The following is a 21,912-nucleotide window of genomic DNA, read 5'->3' as shown; positions in this document are numbered from 1 at the left end:
CTAAAAGTTGTATTGTTTACAATGTTGGTCTATGAAATTTAGAAGCTCTTTATTAAAGAAAGTATGGCTCTTGATGTGATACAGACCTGTACTCATATACCTATATATTTATATAATAATATAAATATTACGTGTATATATCTATATAATATATATTATGTAGATATATATGTGTAATATATGATATATAGCTAATACAGAAAATGCTTTATGAAATGGTCAAGTGTAAATAAAGCAAATTATATGATTGCATGTGTAATATAATTATATATCTAAAAACAAGTCCTATGTAAGGAGAAAAAAGGCTAATGTTGATGGTTTGACATATGTATTAATATTTTATTAAATATGGAGTATCATTTTATATCTAATATACTTATATTTTTAAATGAGGTGTAAGTTGCATTTTATATTAATGAATTATACTACTGCATTTTCTAGAGTGTATAATGCTTTTTAAAAGAGTGTTTAAATGGTTTTGAAATTGGGACATGCCTTTAAAAGTCATGTACATATAATGAAATATATGTGGACATATTAAAACAACTCTTTTCAAATCTGTTACATACCTTATAGTCACTGCCATCTTAAAATCCATGCAGCATTCTAATCTATTTCATAATATTAAACCATTACTACATTTAACGTTTAGAATTTTTGCATCCTTCAAGTGAGATTCTTGTATATGTTTTTCTTTTTTGTTATCAGGGATAGCCTTATTTGGGGAGAAGAAAAGCCTCATTTATTCTGAGGAATAGTTTAAATAAAATTATGCATTCTGTGATGATTTGAATACCCTTGCCCAGGAACTTTTATGGTCTATTTTTTAAAAATGGGTAATTCCTTGATAACTGTTTCAGTGTTCTAGTTGGCCAACTGTGTGCCCCTCATGCCATTTATTTTCTTTACTATAAGTTGTATATATTTTGCTGTTATTTATTCGGTTGGTATTTTAATTGTTATTACCGGGCGCTGATTTTTGACTTCTGATCTTGGCTGCTGCTTCTCATAGAGCACATTGCAATCTGGTTAAAGTGGCTTTGGATTGTTAATGTTGATTCTGGTGCTCTGTTGCTTCTTAATCTTTTTACATTCGTTTCCCAACCACAGGCCGGATGTACTGGGGCCTGGCAGCCAAGGTGTCAGTTCATGTTAGAGCAATGATTTAAGTCTAGGGAGTTGGACTTCCAAATAGAGCTCTTCACTGCTTTATCTTATTCTGTAAGTGCTGAAAATTATTTTTGTGTAAGAAACCAAAACCAAAGCATAACTAATTCAACAGTTTTCTTTCTTAGGTTAAAACTGTTGAGGTCAAATGAAAATCCTCTGACAACTTAAGGAATTATTTATTAATTCTTTCTTTTCGGCCCTTTATCTGATGTTTGGAAAATGAGACACGATCAGAGGCAATTGAAGAATTAGAAGGCCTTTATATGGTATCTGGATAAGACTATTGCTGAGATCAGTCTCTAGGTGGTCTGAAATTGGTTGGGGTTTATATTTTTACACTTTAATGTCACTTATTAGTTGTACAGAATTGTAGCTGAATACATAGAGATGTAAGAGTTTGGGTGGAGTGTGTAGACCACTGGATAGTCACTGAATTTTAAAATATGTATTATAGTTGTTTATGATTTAACTCTACGAAGTAAAGCATACACATAGATATTTACATAAAAATTTACTTAAAGTACCCTATCTTGTTTTTTAATGTGAGTCAAATTCAAAGATGTAAGCCAGATGACTCCCCAGACCTCATGCAATTTCTAAAAAGAAGTGATTTCTTATAATGTGTTATGTTGACTCTGCTTAGATAGCCAAGAATGTATTTAAGACATTTTCTGAGAACTCTAGCTGCCAAATAAAATTGCTGTTCCTATTCTTCAAATGATCATTTCTAATTGGTGACATTTATTTTTTATTCTTATTTGTCTTTTTCTGAAAGACGTGAAGAAGTTCATGGAGAAGCACAACGCGTATTAAGGTGTCTTCCAGGTAGAAACAGAAAAGAAAGTACTTCTGAGCAGATGCCTTCCTTCCCAGAAATGGTTTATTACATCCAAGAAAAGGTATGGCATGCAACTTAAGGTAATTAGTCTAAATCATAATGGATGATGAAAATAAAAATATCTTTAAAGTGAAAAATGTAATCATTAGATGTTGACTCATAAAATTTCTTTTTTTCTTTTTCTTTTTCTTTTTTTTTTTTTTGAGATGGAGCTTCGCTCTTGTTGCCCAGGCTGGAGGGCAATGGCACGATCTTGGCTCACTGCAAACTCCACCTCCTGGGTTCAAGTGATTCTCCTGCCCCAGCTCCTGAATAGCTGGGAATATAGGCACTCGCCACCAAGCCTGGTTAATTTTTTGTGTTTTTAGTAGAAACAGTGTTTCACCATGTTGGCCAGGCTGGTCTTGAACTCCTGACCTCAGTTGATCCACCCGCCTTGGCCTCCCAAAGTGCTAGGTTTACAGGCGTGAGCCACCATGCCCAGCTGACTCATAAAGTTTCTAGCATTAATACTTACATTAAGAAGGAGATACAAAGTGAGGAAAAAAAATTATAATCCTCACCTGTAATTGATCTGTTTTGCCTAAACTTGAATTACTTATAATTCCTTTCATGCTTGGCAACATTTTGGCTGTGTTAAATATTTTTTCCCTTAATATGACATGCTTAAAAATACATCTCCTTTTTTTAAAATTTTTTTTTTTTTTTTTGAGACAGGGTCTTGCTCTGGTCACCCAGGCCGGAGTGCAGTGGTGTGGTCTCAGTTCACTGAGACCTCCACCTCCCAGAGTCAAGTGATCCACCCTCCTCAGCCTCCCTATAGCCGGGACTACAGGCGTGCACCACCGCTCCTGGCTAATTTTTGTATTTTTTGTAGAGACAGGGTTTTGCTATATTGCCCATGCTGGTTCTCCTTTGTATTTTTAAGGGTGCTCTTTAGGGTAGTATAAGTTTAAGAATGCTTCAGGGAACAGTTCATGTTCTTCCCACCATGTTCATAAGAGAGCATCCCATCTGCTTTTGTAAGTCTTTGCTTTTGCACAGTGTTTTCTGCTGGTAGATCCAGGATATTGGCAGTAATGACCATCCACCCCCTCCAGGCCTTGACTCTGTCCCACTTTGCTGGAGGACACCTTCCTACCTTTTACCTCCACTGGTGATCCTAGCTCTTTGCTAGGTAGGCACCTTAAGGGAGTTGAAGGTCAGTATGCAGCGGCCATGGTTCTGTTTTCCACATAGCAGCACAGTCTATTTGTGGTCAGAAGATTCTCTGCTTGTAGTTTCCTCCTACTGTCATTATTAATGAAAATAACTGGCATACAGTGACCTGAGATGACCATATTAGTAGATGTCTGGAATAGGTTTATTATTTTTAAACAAACGAGAACAAACATGGAAAAAGGGCAACACACTTGTCATTTAGTGTGTGAGGGACATGCACGATCAGCATGGTTAATAGGAAAGTGGAAAATGTTTGATCAGAAAAAGAAGCAAACTTAGGACATGTAGCTAGAAATACAGTTGTTTTTGAGTTGAGGAACGGCAGGTATGCTTCATTTTTCAGTAATTGTGTCTGTTTTGGACTTTTTAAACTTAGGCTTCTCATCGAATGAAAACTCCAGTCAAGTACATGACCGGGACCACTGTCCTTCCATTTAACCCCGCAGCCTTTGGAGAGGTAGAACTTTCATATATTTCTATTTACTTTTTGTAAGTGTTCTAAAAAGATCACACCACACCCAAAGAGGGGTCTGTCATTTTGTTGTGTTTTAGGTAAACCCATATTGTGGTGTCATTGTTCTTCATTGGCTTGTTTATTTAAAAAAACAGTATTGGGAAATTGGTATTATTTTAATTCATAGTGAAGTATGTAAGTATATTTATCTCAGTGAGATTCTTTTTGTGAAAAAACTGGATGTTCTGTAGTGATTACTGTTGGGATTTTGCAGCAAGATAGATTTGGGTTTTAAAGCCAACCTGTTGTTGAGGTTGTTAGGGTTATTTAGTTTTGAAGGTTGGAGAGGATTAATTGATCACACTTATTAAGGGAAATTCTGTTTTTTAGATTATTGACTTGCACTAGGTAAATTACAAGAAGTAATCTTGTTCAGATTAAGAATATTCACAGTGAATTTGCTGCCTATCCTATTTTAATGATCAATGAAAAAGCTTCCAGAGGACAGACTCCTTGGTAGCCTGTTTATATAAGGGTTTTTTTTTTTTTTTTTTTTTTTTTTTTTTTGAGAAGTAGTCTCACTCTGTTGCCCAGGCTGGAGTACAGTGAATGGCGTGATCTTGGTTCATTGCAGCCTTGCCTCCTGGGCTCAAGTGAACCTCCCACCTCAGTCTCTTGAGTAGCCAAGACTACAGGCGTGCACCACCACTCCTGGCTAATTTTGTTATCTTTTTGGTAGAGATGGGTTTCACCATGTTTCCCAGGCTGGTCTTGAACTCCTGGGCTAAAGCAGTCCTCCTTCCTCAGCCTCCCAAAGTGTTGGGATTACAGGCGTGAGCCACTGCGTCTGGTCTATATCAGAGGTTTTTATGGTGTTATATCTATTTTTCTGTAGATGAATTGAACCCATTTTCTCAAATTCTTGTGTCAGTGGAGTAAACACAACTGGAATTCTACAGGAATGATAGGCCATTTGCTTCAGATTTCTGTCTTCTCTCTCTCTATCTCTGTCTCTCTTTCTCTCTCTCTCACACACACACACACACACACGGCTTTTAAAAAATAATGATTTTTATTATAATTTCTAACTTGTATTTTAGGTTTGAGGGTACATGTAAAGGTTTGTTATATAGGTAAATATGTGTCATGGGGGTTTGTTGTATATACTATTTCATTACCCAGATATTAAGCCCAATACGCCATAGTTATCTTTTCTGCTCCTCTCCCTCCTCCCACCCTCTCTCTTCAAGTAGACCCCAGTGTCTGTTGTTTGCTTCTTTGCGTTCATAAGTTGTTATCATCTAACTCCCACTTATAAGTGAGAACATGTGGTATTTGATTTTCTGTTCTTGCATTAGTTTGCTAAGGATAACAGCCTCCAGCTCCAATTTCTGACTTTAAAAGTTCAGTTTGTATTTTAACAATCTTAAAAAATTCTTTGGATTTGCAAACCTTGTTATACAAATTTTGCTCCATTATGGCATGTTTTCTGCCTTCCATGAGGATTGAAATAGCTTTATAAAGAAGGGTGGGTGAATCAAAACTAGAAATTGTTACTTTGGAGAGTACCTTCCCACACTGACTTTTCGAGAAGCTTATGCAGTCTTCCTCTCCGTTCTGTTTATAGATCGTTCTGTACTTGCGCATGTGCCTTGCGCACAGTGCGGGGGTGGTTCCCACCTCTCAGAGTTTGGCTGATATGCAGGATCATGCCCCAGCCATTGGACGCTACATACGGACTTTAATGTCAAGCGGGCAGACGGCACCCTCATCATCTAACAAGAGTGGGGAAACTAACCCTGTCCAGATCTACATTGGCCTGCTTCAGCAGCTGTTAGCAGGTGTCGGAGGTAGGAATTTGTGATGTGAAGGAAAGATGTTAAAGCAGTTAAGCAAAAATCTAATTTTAAACTTAGCTGAGAATTTATAGCAAAATTATTCCTCTCTCTTCACTTCTGTAACTGAACATTAGCCTTTGTTTCTTTTTAAACTTATCTGATTCATTCTGGATACACTACTTCTTTTTTCAGAAAGAAATGCTAACAATAGATAAATACATTTTTACTTTGGAAGTGAATGTGAAGAACAGGATATCCTTTTTATAGATAGCTCATTGTAAATTTGCTGTAGTGAATCACATACTATATTTAGGTTGTATAGGGTTTTTTTTGTTTGTTTTTTTTTAATAGAACCCAAAGAATGTGTGTTAAAGCAGTGGCCTTATACTTCAAAGGAATTTAGTGATCCCTGTATGTTCATTACTTTTCTTGAAATTTAAAGTGGTTCTGAATTCTTATTTAGGTTTGCCGGTTATGTACTGTCTATTGGAAGCTGTGTCAGTGTACCCAGAAAAGCTGGCTACCAAATTTGTAGACAAAACAGAATGGATAAAGGTATGTTCTGCATGTACCTTTTTTTTTAAAAAAAAATTCTATTTCAGACCTTAACCTCATGATTTCTTTTTCCTGCCAGCATCCCTATGACCTTTTCTGCCTTTAGGTCGTTTTGAAAACTCTCTCATCATCAGACACTTACTGGGAAGCAAGTAGGTCACTATGTCTCATTGACACATCTGGAGGAGATTGGGAGATGAATTGAGAAGCATAGGAGTAAAAAAATATTCCTTTTCTGTTTCAAAAGTTTTTTTTTTTTTTTTTTTTTAAAGTAAGCAATAGATTTGTGTAGTTTAAATAAAAACTATGTAAAATGTCTCATTTCCATAACCGTCTCCAACCTACCCAAGCCTTCTAATTTTTGTCCTTTCCTCTCCCCTCTGAGAAACACATGTAAGTCACCACTTATATATGGCATGCTTTCTAGAGTTTACTTATGTACATACACATAAAAACATGCATTTAAGATTTTTGTCCCATATTTTTATCAAAAGCAGCATACTATTCATAACTGTTTTATACATTCTTTCACTTAATAGTAGAGAGATATTCCACTGCAACTATGGAGAGAATATTTTCTTTAACAGCCTCAGTTTTTATTGTATGAATGTACTATTATGTATTCTAGATCTTTATAGATGGTCATTTAGAGTACTTCCATTCTGCTGTAATGAATAATCTATCATCTTGCATATTGAGGAAGTATATGTTTTAGATGGATTCCCCAGAAGTGGAATAGCTGGATCAGAGGACATATGTTTTTGTAATTTTCATAGATAATGCCACACCGTCCATGTGTGTGATACCAATGTACACTTCTACCAGTCATGTATGAGGGTGTTCCTGTCCCATGACCACACCAAAAGGGATGCCAGGTTTAGAAAGTAAAAAGACAAGATACTCAGTTAAATTTGAATTTCAGATAAATAATAATTTTTTTTAGTATAAGTATTGGCCCTGCAGTTTTCTGTATCTCCATGTGCTACATATTGCAGTTCTTTTTTTGGAAAATACAGCTTGAATGATGGTAAAAATGTACAAATTATGTCTTTAAGTGTGAAAACATGAATGAAATTTACCAAGGGGGTGAGTTTTGCACATTTCTGGATAGTCTGGTCTTATGAAATTGCTTCTAGTTTAAAAAGGTTTTTTTTTATTTCTTATGAATATTGACTGATTTTAAAATGATTTTATAGTTTTTGAGCTTTGATGTTTTAGATGAGAGGTTGTCATACTATAGTCAAAGGTCCAAATAGGACCTGCCTCCTGTTTTTGTATGGTTTGCAAGCTAAGAATGGTTTTTACATTTTTAAATGTGGAAAAAAAAAATTAAGAAACGAATAACGTTTCATGACACAAACATTGTCGTATCCATGTTTACTGGAACCCAGCCATGCTCGTTCATTGTGTATTATCTGTTGCTGCCTTTGTACTGCAGTGGCAGAATGGAGTAGTTGCAGCAGAGACCAAATGGCCCATAAAGCCTTTTTGTCTTTTTACAGAAGTTTGCTGACCGTTGTTTTAGATCATCTGTGAATAAATTTCACCTGTTTTGTGCTTGTGTGTCTTTGATGAAAATGGACCTAAGATTTTGTTATACAATTCATTCAGCTTTCATTTTGTTTTCAAATAATGTCTTGTTTTTTTCCTCAATATCCATCAACAGATTGAACACTCTTTTAATTTTAAAAGATGTTGTCATCAGGCATGTGGTTCTGTGTCATGTATATATTTGTTTTTTTTATACTGCTACAGAGTCTGATGAATAGCAGTAAAGAAGAAATGCGCGAACTGGCAGCATTGTTTTATTCTGTGGTGGTATCAACAGTGTCGGGGAATGAGTTGAAATCAATGATAGAACAGCTTATAAAGACTACAAAAGACAATCACGTATGTTATTTTGTTTTCATTCTTTTTTGTGGGAGATAGGGTTTTATAAAAGGATCTAACTTATTTTTGACTTTTATGTTCTCATTTGTAAAATGAACTTACAAATTCCTTGCTTTTATGACTGTAAAGAGTAAATGAGATAGGTAATACATTGGTTCAATCAGCTCACTTAACAAATACCAGTGCTGTGTCTGATAAGCACTATTTTAGGTGCTAGGAGTACAGTGATTCATAAATACTTGAGAATCCCTGGTACAACAGGATGCTCAGAGCTTGCAGCCATACCACCGTGAACACACCTGATCTCATCTGAGCTTGGAAACTAAGCAGGGTCGGGCCTGATGAGTACTGAAAGCGAGAAATGTTAGCTCCTTTTTTCTTCCTCATCTACTGCTGCCAGTGAAAAAACAAGTTTTACTTCATATAGTTTGTTGGTTACCTTGTGTTTGGAAGTTTTGGCAATTAGAAATAGGATCTGTTTATTGTCTTTTGTTGGCAATAGGAAGACATTATGTGTGAAAGTTATGATATTCTAGTTACATAAGTGCTGTAAGCTAGAAAGTGGCGTGGGAGCATGTAGGAGCACGTAGGAAAGTCATCTCACCCAGAATTGGAGTAGGCATGGAATTAGAGAATGTAAATCTTAAAGTGAATCAAGATTCAGCTTCTCAAAATTCCGTTAGAAACTCAAGGTTTCTCTTGTTCTCTAAGCTCGATGCATTAGCATCCAGTGAAACCTCGAGTGTTCACTTTATTTTTAGCCTTATGTTTTGTTGGAGAGATGATCCTAATCGACACACAGTTACTGCCATGTATTCTTGCGTATATGAGAGAGAGCCAGAGATTTGCTATTGTTTTTGCTAAATTCAGAGCCCAGAGATACAGCATGGATCCTTGCTTGCGTTGGGATTCACGGTGGGAAGGTATTTGGCTAAAAAGAAAATGAGAATGTCAGAGCAACAAGACCTGGAGAGAAATGCTGACACCCTCCCTGATCAAGAGGAACTCATTCAGAGTGCTACAGAAACAATAGGTAATTAATGTCTTTATGCCGATTTGGGTGTTGCAGTTTTTGAATTATGTTAAATTTTAATATGGCGTTTCAGTTTCTTTTTATGACATTGTATTTTAAAAGACACAAGCTTTTTCACAAAAAACTTACTTGATAAATTCTGTATTTTTAGTAACAACGAAGGCTGGGTGTGGTGGCTCATACCTATAATCTCAGTACTTTGGGAGGCCAAGGTGGGAGGATCACTTGAGTCCAAGAGTTTGAGACCAGTCTAGTCAGGATAGTGAGACCTAGCTTCTACAAAAAAATAAACAAAATTAGCTTGGTATGGTGGCGTGTACCTGTAGCCTCAACTACTGAGGAAGCTAAGGTGGGAGAATCACTGGAGCTTGGGAGGTTGAGGCTGCAGTGAGCCGTGATCATGCCACTGCTCTCCCGCCTGGGTGACAGAGCTAGACCTTGTCTCCAAAAACCAAAACAAAACAAAGCAAAAAACAAAGCAATGAAAGCACTCTATTTTTTTTTCTCTACATTTTTTTCCTACATGTTTTTATAAACAGGGATGATCCTATTATGGGAACAGATTTATACATTAAAAAAAAAAATACTCTATCCCCTGTTGCCATGTTGTCTTTCCACTGAATAAATGTTAACAAATTGTCAACTAGAAGATATATCATACACTTTGATTTTATTTTGCCGTCTTAAAAAAAATCTTGAGTACGTCACTGGTTGCTTTGGGTCGTAAGGATAATGATATGTAATTCTGTTTTTGGCTAAATGTGCTTACAGGCTCATTTTTGGACAGTACATCACCCCTCCTGGCAATTGCTGCCTGCACAGCCCTGGGTGAAATTGGCAGAAATGGTCCACTTCCAATCCCCAGTGAGGGATCTGGCTTTACCAAATTGCATCTTGTAGAAAGCTTACTAAGTAGAATACCTTCCAGTAAAGAAACAAATAAGGTAAGTTTTTTTCTTATTTTTTCCCTTTCTGGAATTCTGTCTTTCTACGCATAAATGAGCAAAAACAAATTATAATGAGAATAGATGGCATTACAGCTGGAGGAAGGATTTAATGTAAAAATGGGTGATAAAGAAGCAAGTCTAAGTGTTTACTTTTGAGCTAGAGGTTATCTGTGTACAATCTTAGTGTGTACATCTTTTGACCCAGTCATTCCAATTTAGGTCTTTATAACTTAAGATTTGAGTGAAGAATTAAATTCATCAGGAAATATCTTTTGTCATGCAAAAGGTGTATAATAAAATGTTAAGTAATTTTATGATTTTTTTTATTTTAGGCCAAATATAAATCCTAACCTCCTAAAGCCAGTTTTGTGATCAAAACACCTCAATTTTGAGGTGTAAGATGATTTAATGAGCAGAAATATCAGTTTACTACTACAAGTTTAATTGATACAATCTTTTTTTTTTTGAGATGGAGTTTTGCTCTTGTTGCTCAAGTTGATCTCAGCTCACTGCAACCTCCACCTCCCAGGTTCAGGCGGGTGATTCTCCTGCCTCAGCCTCCTGAGTAGCTGAGATTACAGGCGCACGCCACCATGCCCAGCTAATTTTTGTATTTTTAGTAGAGATGGGGTTTCACCATGTTGGCCAGGCTGGTCTCGAACTCCTGACCTCAGGCAATCCTGCCTGCCTCGGCCTTCGAAAGTGCTAGGATTGCAGGCTTGAGCCACTGAGCCTGGCCTAATTCCTATAATCTTAATCTTAGTCTAGCTACTGTTTGAAACTTTCTGAGAAGATACACAGTATAGTTTTTGTTAGCTATTAACTAATCATTGCCAAACATTGTTAAGCACTTCTAATGTGCCAGAGAGTATGTTAAGTGCTTTGCATGCATTGATTGAATCTTCTAAAAGGTCTAGTGAAATAGGCACAGTTGTCATCTCTATATGAGATAACATGAGGAAACAGAGTCACAGAGAGGGGAAGTAACTTGCCTAAGGTCACACACCAGTATAGGCTGAAATGGTTGAGATGTGATTTGGTCCTAGGTCCTTTGGGCCCACAACCCACATTTTAAATCGTTATAGTTTGAAAGGTAATAAGCCTAGTTAAAGGCTTTCTTCTTTCTTCTTTTGCAGCTGTGGACCCTTAGTGGACTCAGATTTGTGTGTTTCTACCTTCAATGACTTATAGACATACGACTGTAAAATTTGATGCTTTTGTAAAAACTTTTGCATTGATGTGTTAGATAGACTGCCCTTCCCTGTCATCTCATTTTGGAAATACTGTACTGGGGTAAAGCTATTATATACTCTGTTTAAAAGAAAAAAATTTGGTGTTCCTCCAGATGAAAGAACGAGCAATCCAAACACTGGGATATTTTCCAGTTGGGGATGGAGATTTTCCTCACCAGAAACTCCTCTTGCAAGGTCTGATGGATTCTGTGGAGGTATTTATATTGCTACCTGATTGTTAGTTATTCAAAGAAAAGGCATTGGTTTTTTTTTTTTTTTTTAGGTGCAGTTTTGCATGCTGTGAGATTTTTAATTAAGCATTTACTCGTTTATTCACCAGATATTTGAGTACTAGTTTTGTGCTCATCACTGTGCTAGGTATAGCATTGACTAAGTCACCTATGAGGGAAAGACCTTTTCTTAAAATTTTTGAGCAAAGCGTGGTGCAGTGCGGTTAGAAGGGAAAACATATCCACATAGCCCGTCAGCCAGATGTGTGGAGTGAGCCACTAAAAAACAGTAGTTCTTGAGTGTTTCAGTTGGTATTTCAGTTGTTTTCAAGTCTGACGATTTAGCTTCTGTCCTCTAGATGCCTAGTGTGTAGTGGAGAAGCCCTACAAGTAGGCAAATGCCAAGATAGCGTTCTAAGTGTCTCAGCATGGCCTGATCTGGCCTTGCTTTCCCTACCTTTGATTCATAACATTCCCTCACTTTCTGTATACCAGCCTCTTTGGCGGCCTTGCACTGAGCTTTTGAAAGCCTCCTACTTCCTTCTCAGCTTGTTGCTGTGCTCCTTGAAAAGCCTTCCCTGGCGCATCATACTAGGGTAGATTCTTTAGTTACTTGTGCCATCATGTCTCTCATTCTTTTTCTTCACAGCATTTATCAGTTTCTAATTGCCCACTAGACTGAATGCAGACTCTGTTTTGCTTACCGCTGTAAAACAAGTGCCTAGGAGTGTGATTGGTAATAGTAGGACCTCAGTAAATATTGGCAGACTAAGTAACCGAATGAAGAGATATTTGCATGTAAGGCAGTAGAATCACAAAGGAAGGTTTAATTCTGTCAGGAACAGTTAGTGTATGTCTTTGGAGGAGAGGTTTCTGCTGGGCCTTAAAAGATGGGAGGAAGGAGAGATAATTGAGGCTAAGGACTGAGGCACCCGAGTAAGAGAGCCGATATTAGTCTGGATTCTGAATTCAGTATTTTTAAAGTGAATTTTTTTAGACAATCTAGGTCTCCTGGGACGTCATTAACATTGTAACCACTTAGAGAGAAACTTATGATCCTGGTTTTCTCATCTTTTTCCTTTTTTGAGTCCTTGAGTGAGGTGGGTTTCTTCTAGGTTTTTTTTTTTTTTTTTTTTTTTTTCCTGAGATGGAGTTTCGCTCTGTCTCCCAGGCTGGAGTAAAGTGGCAAGATCTTGGCTCACTGCAACCTCCACCTCCTGGGTTCAAGTGATTCTCCTTCGTCAGCCTCCCAAGTAGCTGGGATTACAAGTGCACGCCACCATGCCTGGCTAATATGTATGTTTTTAATAGAGACAGGGTTTCACCATGTTGACCAGGCTGGTCTTGAACTTCTGACCTCAGGTTATCTGCCCGCCTCGGCCTCCCAAAGTGCTGGGATTACAGATGGGAACCACTGCACCCAGCCTGTTTTGTTTTTTTTTAATGAAGGCTTGTATGGATTCTTAACTTACTTTTAATGCCATTATTTTAAGAGTTTAGAAATACATGAAAAGCTAGAAGTATGGAAATAAGGTAGAGAGATTAAATGATGAGAATAATGAAAAGCATGAAACGGAAGCAGAATATCTTCACAGTCGAATAGGACACAGTGCTGAAGGTTTTTTTGGTTTAACTGTTTTTATTTTTTATTTATTTTATTTTTACAATAGGATCTCATTCTGTCACCAAGGCTGGAGTACATTACATCTCCCAGGCTCAAACAATCCTCCCACCTCACCTCCTAAGCAGCTGGGACCACAGGCATGCGCCACCATACCTGGCTAATATTTTAATTTTTTATAGAGACAGGGTATCCCTGTGTGGCCTAGGGTCTTGAACTCCTGGGCTCAAGTGATCCTTCCACCTAGATCTCCCAAAATGTTAGGATTACAGGCATAAGCCACTGTGCCTCGCCCATTTTTAATTTTTTAAATTGATACATAATAGTTGTACATATTTATGGGATATATATGATATTTTGATACAAGCATACAATGTATAATGATCAAATTACAGTAATGGGATATCCATCATTTTAAGCATTTATCATTTCTTTGTGTTTGGAGCATGTCAGATTTTCTCTTCTCGCTATTTTGAAATATACAATAAATTCGTATTAACTGTTGTTGCCCTGTTGTGCTGCCAAACACTAAAACTTAATTTTTGTAACTGTATTTTTGTTCCCATTAGCCAAGCTCTCTTCCCCCACTCTCCAGTACCTTTCCTGGCCTCTGGTAATCACCATTTGTTCACTACTTCCATGAGATCAATTTTCTCACGTATAAGTGAGAACATAGGATATTTGTTCTGTACCTGGCTTATTTCACTGAATATAATGTCCTCCAGTTCCATCTATGTTGCTGTCAGCAACAGGATTTCATTCTTTTTTATGGCTGAATAATATTCCATTGTGTATATATACCACTTTTAAAAAATCCATTCATCTGTTGCTGGACACTTAGCTTGATTTCTTGTTTTGGCTATTGTTAATAGTGCTGCAGTAAACATTGGAGCACAAATACGTCTTCAGAATACAGATTTTCTTTCTTCTGGATATATACTCAGGATACATACTGGGATTGCTGGGTTATATGATAGTTCTATTTTTAGTTTTTTGAGGAACCTTCATACTGTTTTCCCACCAACAGTGTATGAATGTTCCCCTTTCTTCACATTCTGACTATCATCTGTTGTTTTCTGTCTTCTTGATAATGGCTGTTCTAACTAGGGTGAGATGAGACCTCATTGTGGTTTTTCTCTGCATTTCTATCATGATTAGTGATGCCGAACTTTTTGTCATATACCTGTTGGCCATTTATATACCTTTTTCTTTGAGAAATAACTGTATTCAGATCTTTTGTCCATTTTCAAATCAGATTGTTTATTTGCTATTGAGTTGGATTCCTTACTTATTGTGTATTTTAATCCCTTGTCAGATGGGTAATTTGCAGATATTTTTGTCTATGCCATAGGTTGTCTCTTCACTCTGTTGGATGTTTCCTTTGCTGTGCGGAAGCTTTTTAGCTTGATATAATCCCATTTGTCAACTTTTGCTTTAGTTGTCTGTGCTTTTATGATCTTACTTGAGAAATCTGTGCCCAGACCAGCATCCTGAAGTATTTCTCCAGTGTTTTTTTTGTAGTAGTCTTATAATTCAGGTCTTAGATTTAAGTCCATTTTGGTTTGATATGGTGAGACAAAGGGGCCCAGTTTCATTTTCCTACATGTGGATATCTAGTTTTTCTAGCACAACTTATTGAAGAGACTGTTCCTTCCTCAATATATGTTCTTGATGCCTTTGTTGAAAATGAGTTGACTGTAAATGAGTAGATTTATCTTTGGGTTCTCTATTCTGTTCCATTGGTGTATGTGTCTTTTTATGCCAATTCCGTGCTGTTTTGCTTACCATAGCTTTGTAATATATTTTGAAGTCAGGTAATGCAATGCCTGTGGCTTTACTCTTTTTGCTCAGTATTTTTTGCTCATTATTCAGGATCTTTGGTGGTTTCATACCAATTTTAGGATTGTTTTTCTAGTTCTGCTTTGATGAACGTCATTGATATTTTGATAGGGATTATATTGAATCTGTGGATTGTTCTCGGTAGTATGGAAATTTTAATAATACTATTTCAATCCATGAACATGGGATATGTCTTCTCTTTTGTGTGTTCTTTTTAATTTCTTTCATCAATATTTTATAGTTTTCAGTACAGAGATCTTTTGCTTCTTTGGTTATAATTTATCCCTAGGTTTTTTTTTTTTTTGGTAGCTATTATAAGTGGGATTGCTTTCTTGATTTCTTTTTCAGATTGTTTGCTGTTGGCATGTTAGTCTGTTCTTGCACTGCTAAAAGTGGGTAACTTATAAAGAAAAGAGGTTTAATTGACTCACAGTTCTGCAGGCTGTACGGTAAGCATGGCTGGGAAGGCCTCAGGAGACTTGCAATCTTGGCAGAAGGCGAAGAGGAAGCAGGCATGTCTTACATGGCAGGAGCAGGAGAAAAAGAACAAAGCAGGAGGTGCTACACACTTTTAAACAACCAGACCTTGTGAGAACTCACTCACTGTCAGAACAGTAAGGGTGAAGTCCACCCCCATGATCCAGTCACCCCCCACCAGGCCCCTCCTCCGACACTGGGGATTACGATTCAGTCATGAGATTTGGGCAGGGACACAAATCCAAAGCATATCACATATAATGCAACTGTTTGTATGTTGATTTAGTATCCTGTAACTTACTGACTTTATCAGTTCTAATAATTTTTTGTTTATCTTTTATTAAAGAACCCAGTTTTTCATTTCATTAATATTCTGTAGTTTTTTTAGTCTCAATTTCATTTACTTCTGTTCTGAATTTTATTCTTTCTTTCCTTTATTAATTTTGGGTTTGCTTTGCTTTTGCTTTTCTAGTTCTTTAAAGTGCATCATTATGTTGTTTATTTGAAGTCTTTATACTTTTCTGATGTAAACATTTATTACTATAAAATTCCCACTTAGCACTGCTTTTGCTGTATCCCATGGATTTTGGTATGTTGTGTTTTTATTTTCTTTTGTATCAAGAAATTTTAAATTTTTCTTTCTTAATTTTTTCATAGATCCATTGGTTGTTCAGGAACGTGTTGTTTAATTTCCGTGTATTTCTATAGTTTCCAAAGTTCCACTTGTTATTGATTTCTAGTTTTATTCCATTATGGTCAGAAAAGATACTTGATATGATTTTGATTTTTTTTGAATTGCTTGAGACTTGCTTTGTGGTCTAACATATGGTCTATCCTGGAAAATGTTCCACGTGCTGATGAGAAAACATGTGTATTCTACAGCAGTTGGATGAAATGTTCTGTAAATATCAGGTCCATTTTGTCTAGAGTGTAGTTCAATTTTGATTTGAGTTGTTTGTCTGTCTGAATGACCTGTCCATTACTGAAAGTGGGGTGTTGAAGTCAGTCTTCAACTATTATTGTGTTGCAGTCTGTCTCTCCCTTTAATAAATCTATTATGCTTTATACGTTTGAGTGCTCCAATACTGTTTGCATATATATTTATAACCTTTATATGCTCTTGCTGAATTGAGCCCTTTATCATTATGTAATGACGTTGGTCTTTCTCTAGTTTTTGACTTGAAGTCTATTTTATCTGATGCAAGTATAGTTACTTCTATTCTTTTTTGGTTTTCGTTTGCCTGAAGTATCTTTTTCATACCTTTACCTTCAATCTATTTGTGTCTTTATAGATGAAGTGAATTTCTTTTTTTTTTTTTTTTCTTTCCGAGCTGGAGTCTTACTCCATTGCCCAGGCTGGAGTGCAGCAATCTCAGCTCACTGCAGCCTCCACCTCCTGGGTTCAAGAGATTCTCCTGCCTCAGCCTCCTAAGTAGCTGGGCCTACAGGCACAAGGCACCACGCCTGGCTAATTTTTTTTTTTTTTTTTTTTAATAGAGATGGGGTTTTGCCATGTTGGCCAGGCTGGTCTGGTCTGGTGGTCACCTGATCACCCCTGACCTCAGGTGATCTGCCCACTGTGGCCTCCCAAAGTGTTAGGATTACAGGTGTGAGCCACCATGCCCGGCCGAAGTGAATTTCTTGTAGGCAGCATATAGTTGGTCTTGTTTTCTTATTCATTGAGCCATTCTGTATCTTTTAATCAGATAAGTTAGTTCATCAACAGTCAGTTTATTATTGTTAGGTAAAGACTTAACTACTGCCAGTTTGTTTTTTGTTTTCTGATTGTTTTGGAAGTCCTCTCTTTTTTTCTTTCTGTCTTCCTTTATGGATAAATGACTTTTTTCTCATAGTATGTTTTACTTTTTATTTTTAGTTTATCTGTTTAGACTGTTTTTTGAGTTGTGGTTTCCCTAAGGGTTTCAGAAAATATAACAAGTTTGGTGACAACTTCACTTTGATCACAAGAAAAGAACAAAAACAAGCAAAGAAAAAATTTAAAAACTCTGTTTTAATTCCAGTACCCCCATTTTTTGGCTCTTTGTTTTCTCAACTTGTATCTTTTTATATTGCCTATCTTTTAACAAATTGTTTTAGTCATTAATTTTGAAAAGTTTATGTTTTAGTCTTCATACCTAAGGTTCTGTGGAGTATAAGATAAGGATACTAAAGATACTCTAATACAAAGATACTCTTAATAGTCTATACAGCATTAGAGTATCTTTAGAATGCAGTATTAGAGTGTCTTTAGTATCTTTAGAATACTCTATACAGTATTAGAGTATTTTGAATTTGTCTGTGTATTTACATTTTTTGTTGCATGCTAGAATTCTTTTCTTTCAGATTGAAGAACTGTAGCATTTTTTTGTAAGACATATCTGGTGGTGGTGAATTCCCTCATCTTTTGTTTACCCAGGAAAGTCTTCATTTATCCTTTATATTTGAATGTTGCAGGAAGTCAGGGACCCTGAATGGAGGGACCAGCTGAAGCTGTGGCAGAAGAACATAAATTGTTAAGATTTCATGAACACCTATCAGTTCCCAAAATTAATACTTTTATAATTTCTTATGCCTGTCTTTACTGCAGTCTCTGAACAGAAATTGTGAAGAGTTCGTGGACATTTATCACTTCCTCAATCAACCCTCTTATGATTTCTTATGCCTGTCTTTACTTTAATCTCTTAATCCCATCATCTTCATAAGCTGGGAATGTATGTCAGCTCAGGACCCTGTGATGATTGTGTTAACTGTACAGATTGTTTGTAAAACGTGTGTTTGAACAATATGAAATCAGTGCACCCTGAAAAAGAACGGAATAACAGCGATTTTCAGGGAACAAGGAAAGATAACCATAAGGTCTGACTGCCTGTGGGGTCGGGCAGAATAGAGCCGTATTTTTCTTCTTGCAGAAAGCCTGTAGACAGATGTGTGAGCAGGAGAAGTATCTCTGAATTCTTTTCCCAGCAAGGAATATTAATAACTGAGACCCTGGGGAAGGAATGCATTCCATTGGGGAGGTCTATGAATGGCTGCTCTGGGAGTGTCTGTCTTGTGTGGTTGAGATAAGGACTGAAATACGCCCGGGTCTCCTGCAGTGCCCTCAGGCTTGCTAGGATTGGGAAATTCCAGCCTGGTGAATTCTAGTCAGACCGATTGTCTGTTCTCAAACCCTGTTTCCTGTTAAAATGTTTATCGAGACAATGTGTGCACAGTGGGACACAGACCCTCATCAGTAATTCTGATTTTACCCTTGCCTTGTGATCTTCTATTGCCCTTTGAAGCATGTGATCTTTGTGACTTACTCCCTGTTTGTACACTCCCTTCCCCTTTCAAAATCCTTAATAAAAACTTGCTGGTTTTCCAGCTCAAGGTCGCCATCACGGTCCTACCAATATGTGATGGCACCCCTGCAGACCCAGCTGTAAAATTTCTCTTTGTACTCTTTATTTCTCAGACTGACCGACACTTAGTGAAAATAGAAAAGAACCTATGTTGAAATATTGGGGGCTGGTTCCCCTGATATTTGAAGGATAGCTTTGCTGGGTACAGTATTCTCAGTTGCAAGGGTTTTTTCTTTCTTTCCTTCTTACTTTTAGCACTTTGAATATGTTATTCCACTCCCTCCTGGCCTGTAAGGTTTCTGTTGCCAGACATAACAGAGCTCCTTTATATCTTACTTGCTTCTTTTCTCTTGCTACTTTTAGGATCCTCTGTTTGTCCATGACCTTTGCAAGTTTATTATATGCCTTGGGGTAATCTTATTTGAGTTGAATCTTCTTGGTGTTCTTTGACCTTCTTTTACCTGGGTGTTCATCTTTTTCTAGGTTCTGAAAGTTCTCTGTTGATTATTTGTTTGAATAAACGTTCTACATCTGTTTCTTTCTCTATTTCCTCTTTAAGGCAAATAACTCTTAGCCTCTTTTTTTTTTTTTTCTCTTAGCCTCTTTGAAGCTGTTTTCCAGATCTTGTAAGTGTATCTCATTCTTCTGCATTTTTCTCATCTGACTGTGTGTTTTCAAATAGCCTGTCTTAGAGTGCACTAATTCTTTCTTCTACTTGATCAGTTCTGCTGTTGAGACACACTGAAGCATTTTTCAGTCACCCATTACATTTTTCAGCTCTAAGATTTGATTTTTTCCTCCATTTTAATCTCTTACTAAATTTCTCTTATAAGTTTCCGAATTCCTTCTCCATGTTTTCTTGAAGTTGTTGAGCATTCTTAAAACAGCTATCTTGAATTCTCTGTCTGAGAGGTCACATATCTACACCACTTCAGGATTGGTCACTGGTGCCTGCTTATTTAGTCTGTTTGTTTAGGGTGAATGTTTTTTTGAACATATTTTCTCAAATGTCCTTGATGCTTGTAAACATTCGTCAGTGTTTGGGCATTGAAGAGTTAAATATTTATTCCAGTCTTCACAGTGTGGCCTTCCAAGAATTCAAATATGACTGAGTGTTGAGTTCCCTAAGCCTGTGGTCACTGCAGTCATTTCAGCACTAGAGGGCACCCTAAGCCCAGGTGTGCTGCAACTCTTATACACACCTAGATACCCAGCATTGATGGACTTGGGGAAGATAAGGGAGCATTCTCTGGGTTCCCAGGCAAAGTTTCTTGCTTTCTTCCCTCTCTTTCCCCCAGGTAGAGGGAGCGTCTCTCTACAATGAGCAGCCTGAAGTTAGGGGAGGGGTAATGTGGGCACTCCTGTGGCCACAGCAGCTAGCACCATGCTGGGTTATACCCAAAGCCCATGGCCTCCCAGACCAGCACAGTACCGGGGCTCACCCAAGGCCTGTGGCCACCTGACTGCTGCTGATGCTTTTTCAAAGATGAGGCTGCTTTAGCTAGCAGGTGTTGGAGCCAACCAGGACTTGGGACTTAGGTTGTTCGTGCCACACGAGCAGATTCCCTTCTTGCCTGGGGTGGGTCTAGAAGTGCTCTTCCACAGCAGCATCCTGGAAGTGGGGCTTTTGGGCTCTGCCTGGTGCTTTGTTTTATTGTGGGTGGGCTGGTGCCTGGTTGCGAGACAAAGTCTGTATTCTTGCTTTTCCTCCCTCCCAAGTGTGGCCTGGCTGCTGGTGAAATTTATTTGGGGGCCTGAGGCCTTTTTAGTCAGCTGACTTGGGTTCCTCTCACTGAAGAAGCTGATTCCCCTCTGGCCCAGGTTTGGTCTAAGTGCTCCCTCCTTGGGCACTGTCAGAATTCTGCCTGATGCCATGACAGGGTGGCACTGAGTTGCAATGCGAAGTATCACACTCACTTTGCTCTCCTTCACCCAAGCACACAGGTTCTCTTTCCAAGCTGTGCTGCCTGGGACTAGGGGAAGGGTGGTGTAGAAAGTGTGTTCTTCCCACCCTATTCAGTGAGTCTCCTCTTGTTATTATGCTGAAGCCGGGTACTGTGATGTCTCACCTGATTTAGTTTTTATGAAGGTGCTTTTTTGGTGGATAGTTCAGTTCGATGTTCCTGCATTAGATGGGGAGGGGATGAGGTTCTGTTGGGCTTTTTTTTTTTTTTTTTCAATTTTAAGTTTTTGTAGGTACATGGTGGGTGTATATATTTATGGGGTACATGAGATGTTTTGATACAGACATGCGATGCTTAATAATCACATCATGGAGAATAGGGTATCCATCCCCTCAAGCATTTATCTTTTGAGTTGCAAACAATCCTATTATATTCTTTTAGCTATTTTAAAATGTACAATTAAATTATTATTGACTATAACCACACTAGTTTGCTATCAAAGAGTAGTAGGTCTCATTCATTCTCTTTTTTTTGAGACGGAGTCTCACTCTGTTGCACAGGCTGGAGTGCAGTGTGCAATCTCAGCTCACTGCAACTTCCACCTCCTGGGTTCAAGCGATTCTCCTGCCTCAGCCTCCCAGATAGCTGGGATTACAGGCGCACACCACCATGCCTGGCTAATTTTTTTTATTTTTAGTAAAGATGGGGTTTCACCATATCGGCCAGGCTGGTCTTAAACTCCTGACCTCAGGTGATCCGCCCACCTTGGCCTCTCAAAGTGTTGGGATTATAGGTGTGAGCCAGTGCACCTGGCCTGAATTCATTCTTTCTGTTTTTTTATACCTGTTAACCATTTCTACCTCCCCCTGTTCAGCCACTTTGTCCTGCCCCCTGCTCCCTCTTGTAACTTTTTATTTTGGGAAATTTCAAACATACACAAAAATAGAATAATAATATAATGAATCCCCATGTATCTGTTCTTATTTTCTCTATTGAACCCCCCTTTATTTCTGGAATATTTACAGCAATGTCCAGATAGTATATTATTCATAAATGTAGCTATGGAGTTTTGTTTTTGTTGTTAATGCTAGCTGTGTTGTTATTAACTACAGGAAACATGCAAAAACAGGTACAGGTACATAAAATGAACCCCTAATAAGGATTATGTTGAAATACCTTTTTTCAGCTTGAAGTTGCCAAGAGAAGCTTTTAACCAGGGAAGCTGTAGGACTAAAGCCTTTAAATCTTTTTTCCTCAGACTAGGAAGCATGTGGCATTAGTACTTGATGCCTCATCACAACTAGAGCATTTGTTGATTGGCG

At 37.6% G+C, this 21,912-nt stretch overlaps 1 protein-coding gene across 4 annotated transcripts in view; it reads left to right on the top strand.

Moving 5' to 3' along the window:
* ECPAS (Ecm29 proteasome adaptor and scaffold) overlaps positions 1-21,912 on the top strand; it is a 121,560-nt gene that overhangs the window by 63,886 nt on the left and 35,762 nt on the right. For all 4 annotated transcript variants that reach the window (XM_054500502.2, XM_063650281.1, XM_054500501.2 and 1 more), the window contains 8 exons: positions 1,946-2,069; positions 3,606-3,686; positions 5,311-5,533; positions 5,985-6,076; positions 7,832-7,966; positions 8,837-8,999; positions 9,771-9,943; positions 11,292-11,393. In XM_054500502.2, the coding sequence (XP_054356477.1) occupies positions 1,946-2,069; positions 3,606-3,686; positions 5,311-5,533; positions 5,985-6,076; positions 7,832-7,966; positions 8,837-8,999; positions 9,771-9,943; positions 11,292-11,393 (1,093 nt within the window). The remainder of the gene's footprint in view (positions 1-1,945; positions 2,070-3,605; positions 3,687-5,310; positions 5,534-5,984; positions 6,077-7,831; positions 7,967-8,836; positions 9,000-9,770; positions 9,944-11,291; positions 11,394-21,912) is intronic.

This window comes from Pongo pygmaeus, chromosome 13 (assembly GCF_028885625.2).
Source record: "Pongo pygmaeus isolate AG05252 chromosome 13, NHGRI_mPonPyg2-v2.0_pri, whole genome shotgun sequence".
In the NCBI taxonomy this organism is placed as follows: domain Eukaryota; kingdom Metazoa; phylum Chordata; class Mammalia; order Primates; family Hominidae; genus Pongo; species Pongo pygmaeus.
The sequence above is the reverse complement of the archived record's forward strand: the minus strand, read 5'-3'. Positions and strand labels throughout refer to the sequence as shown.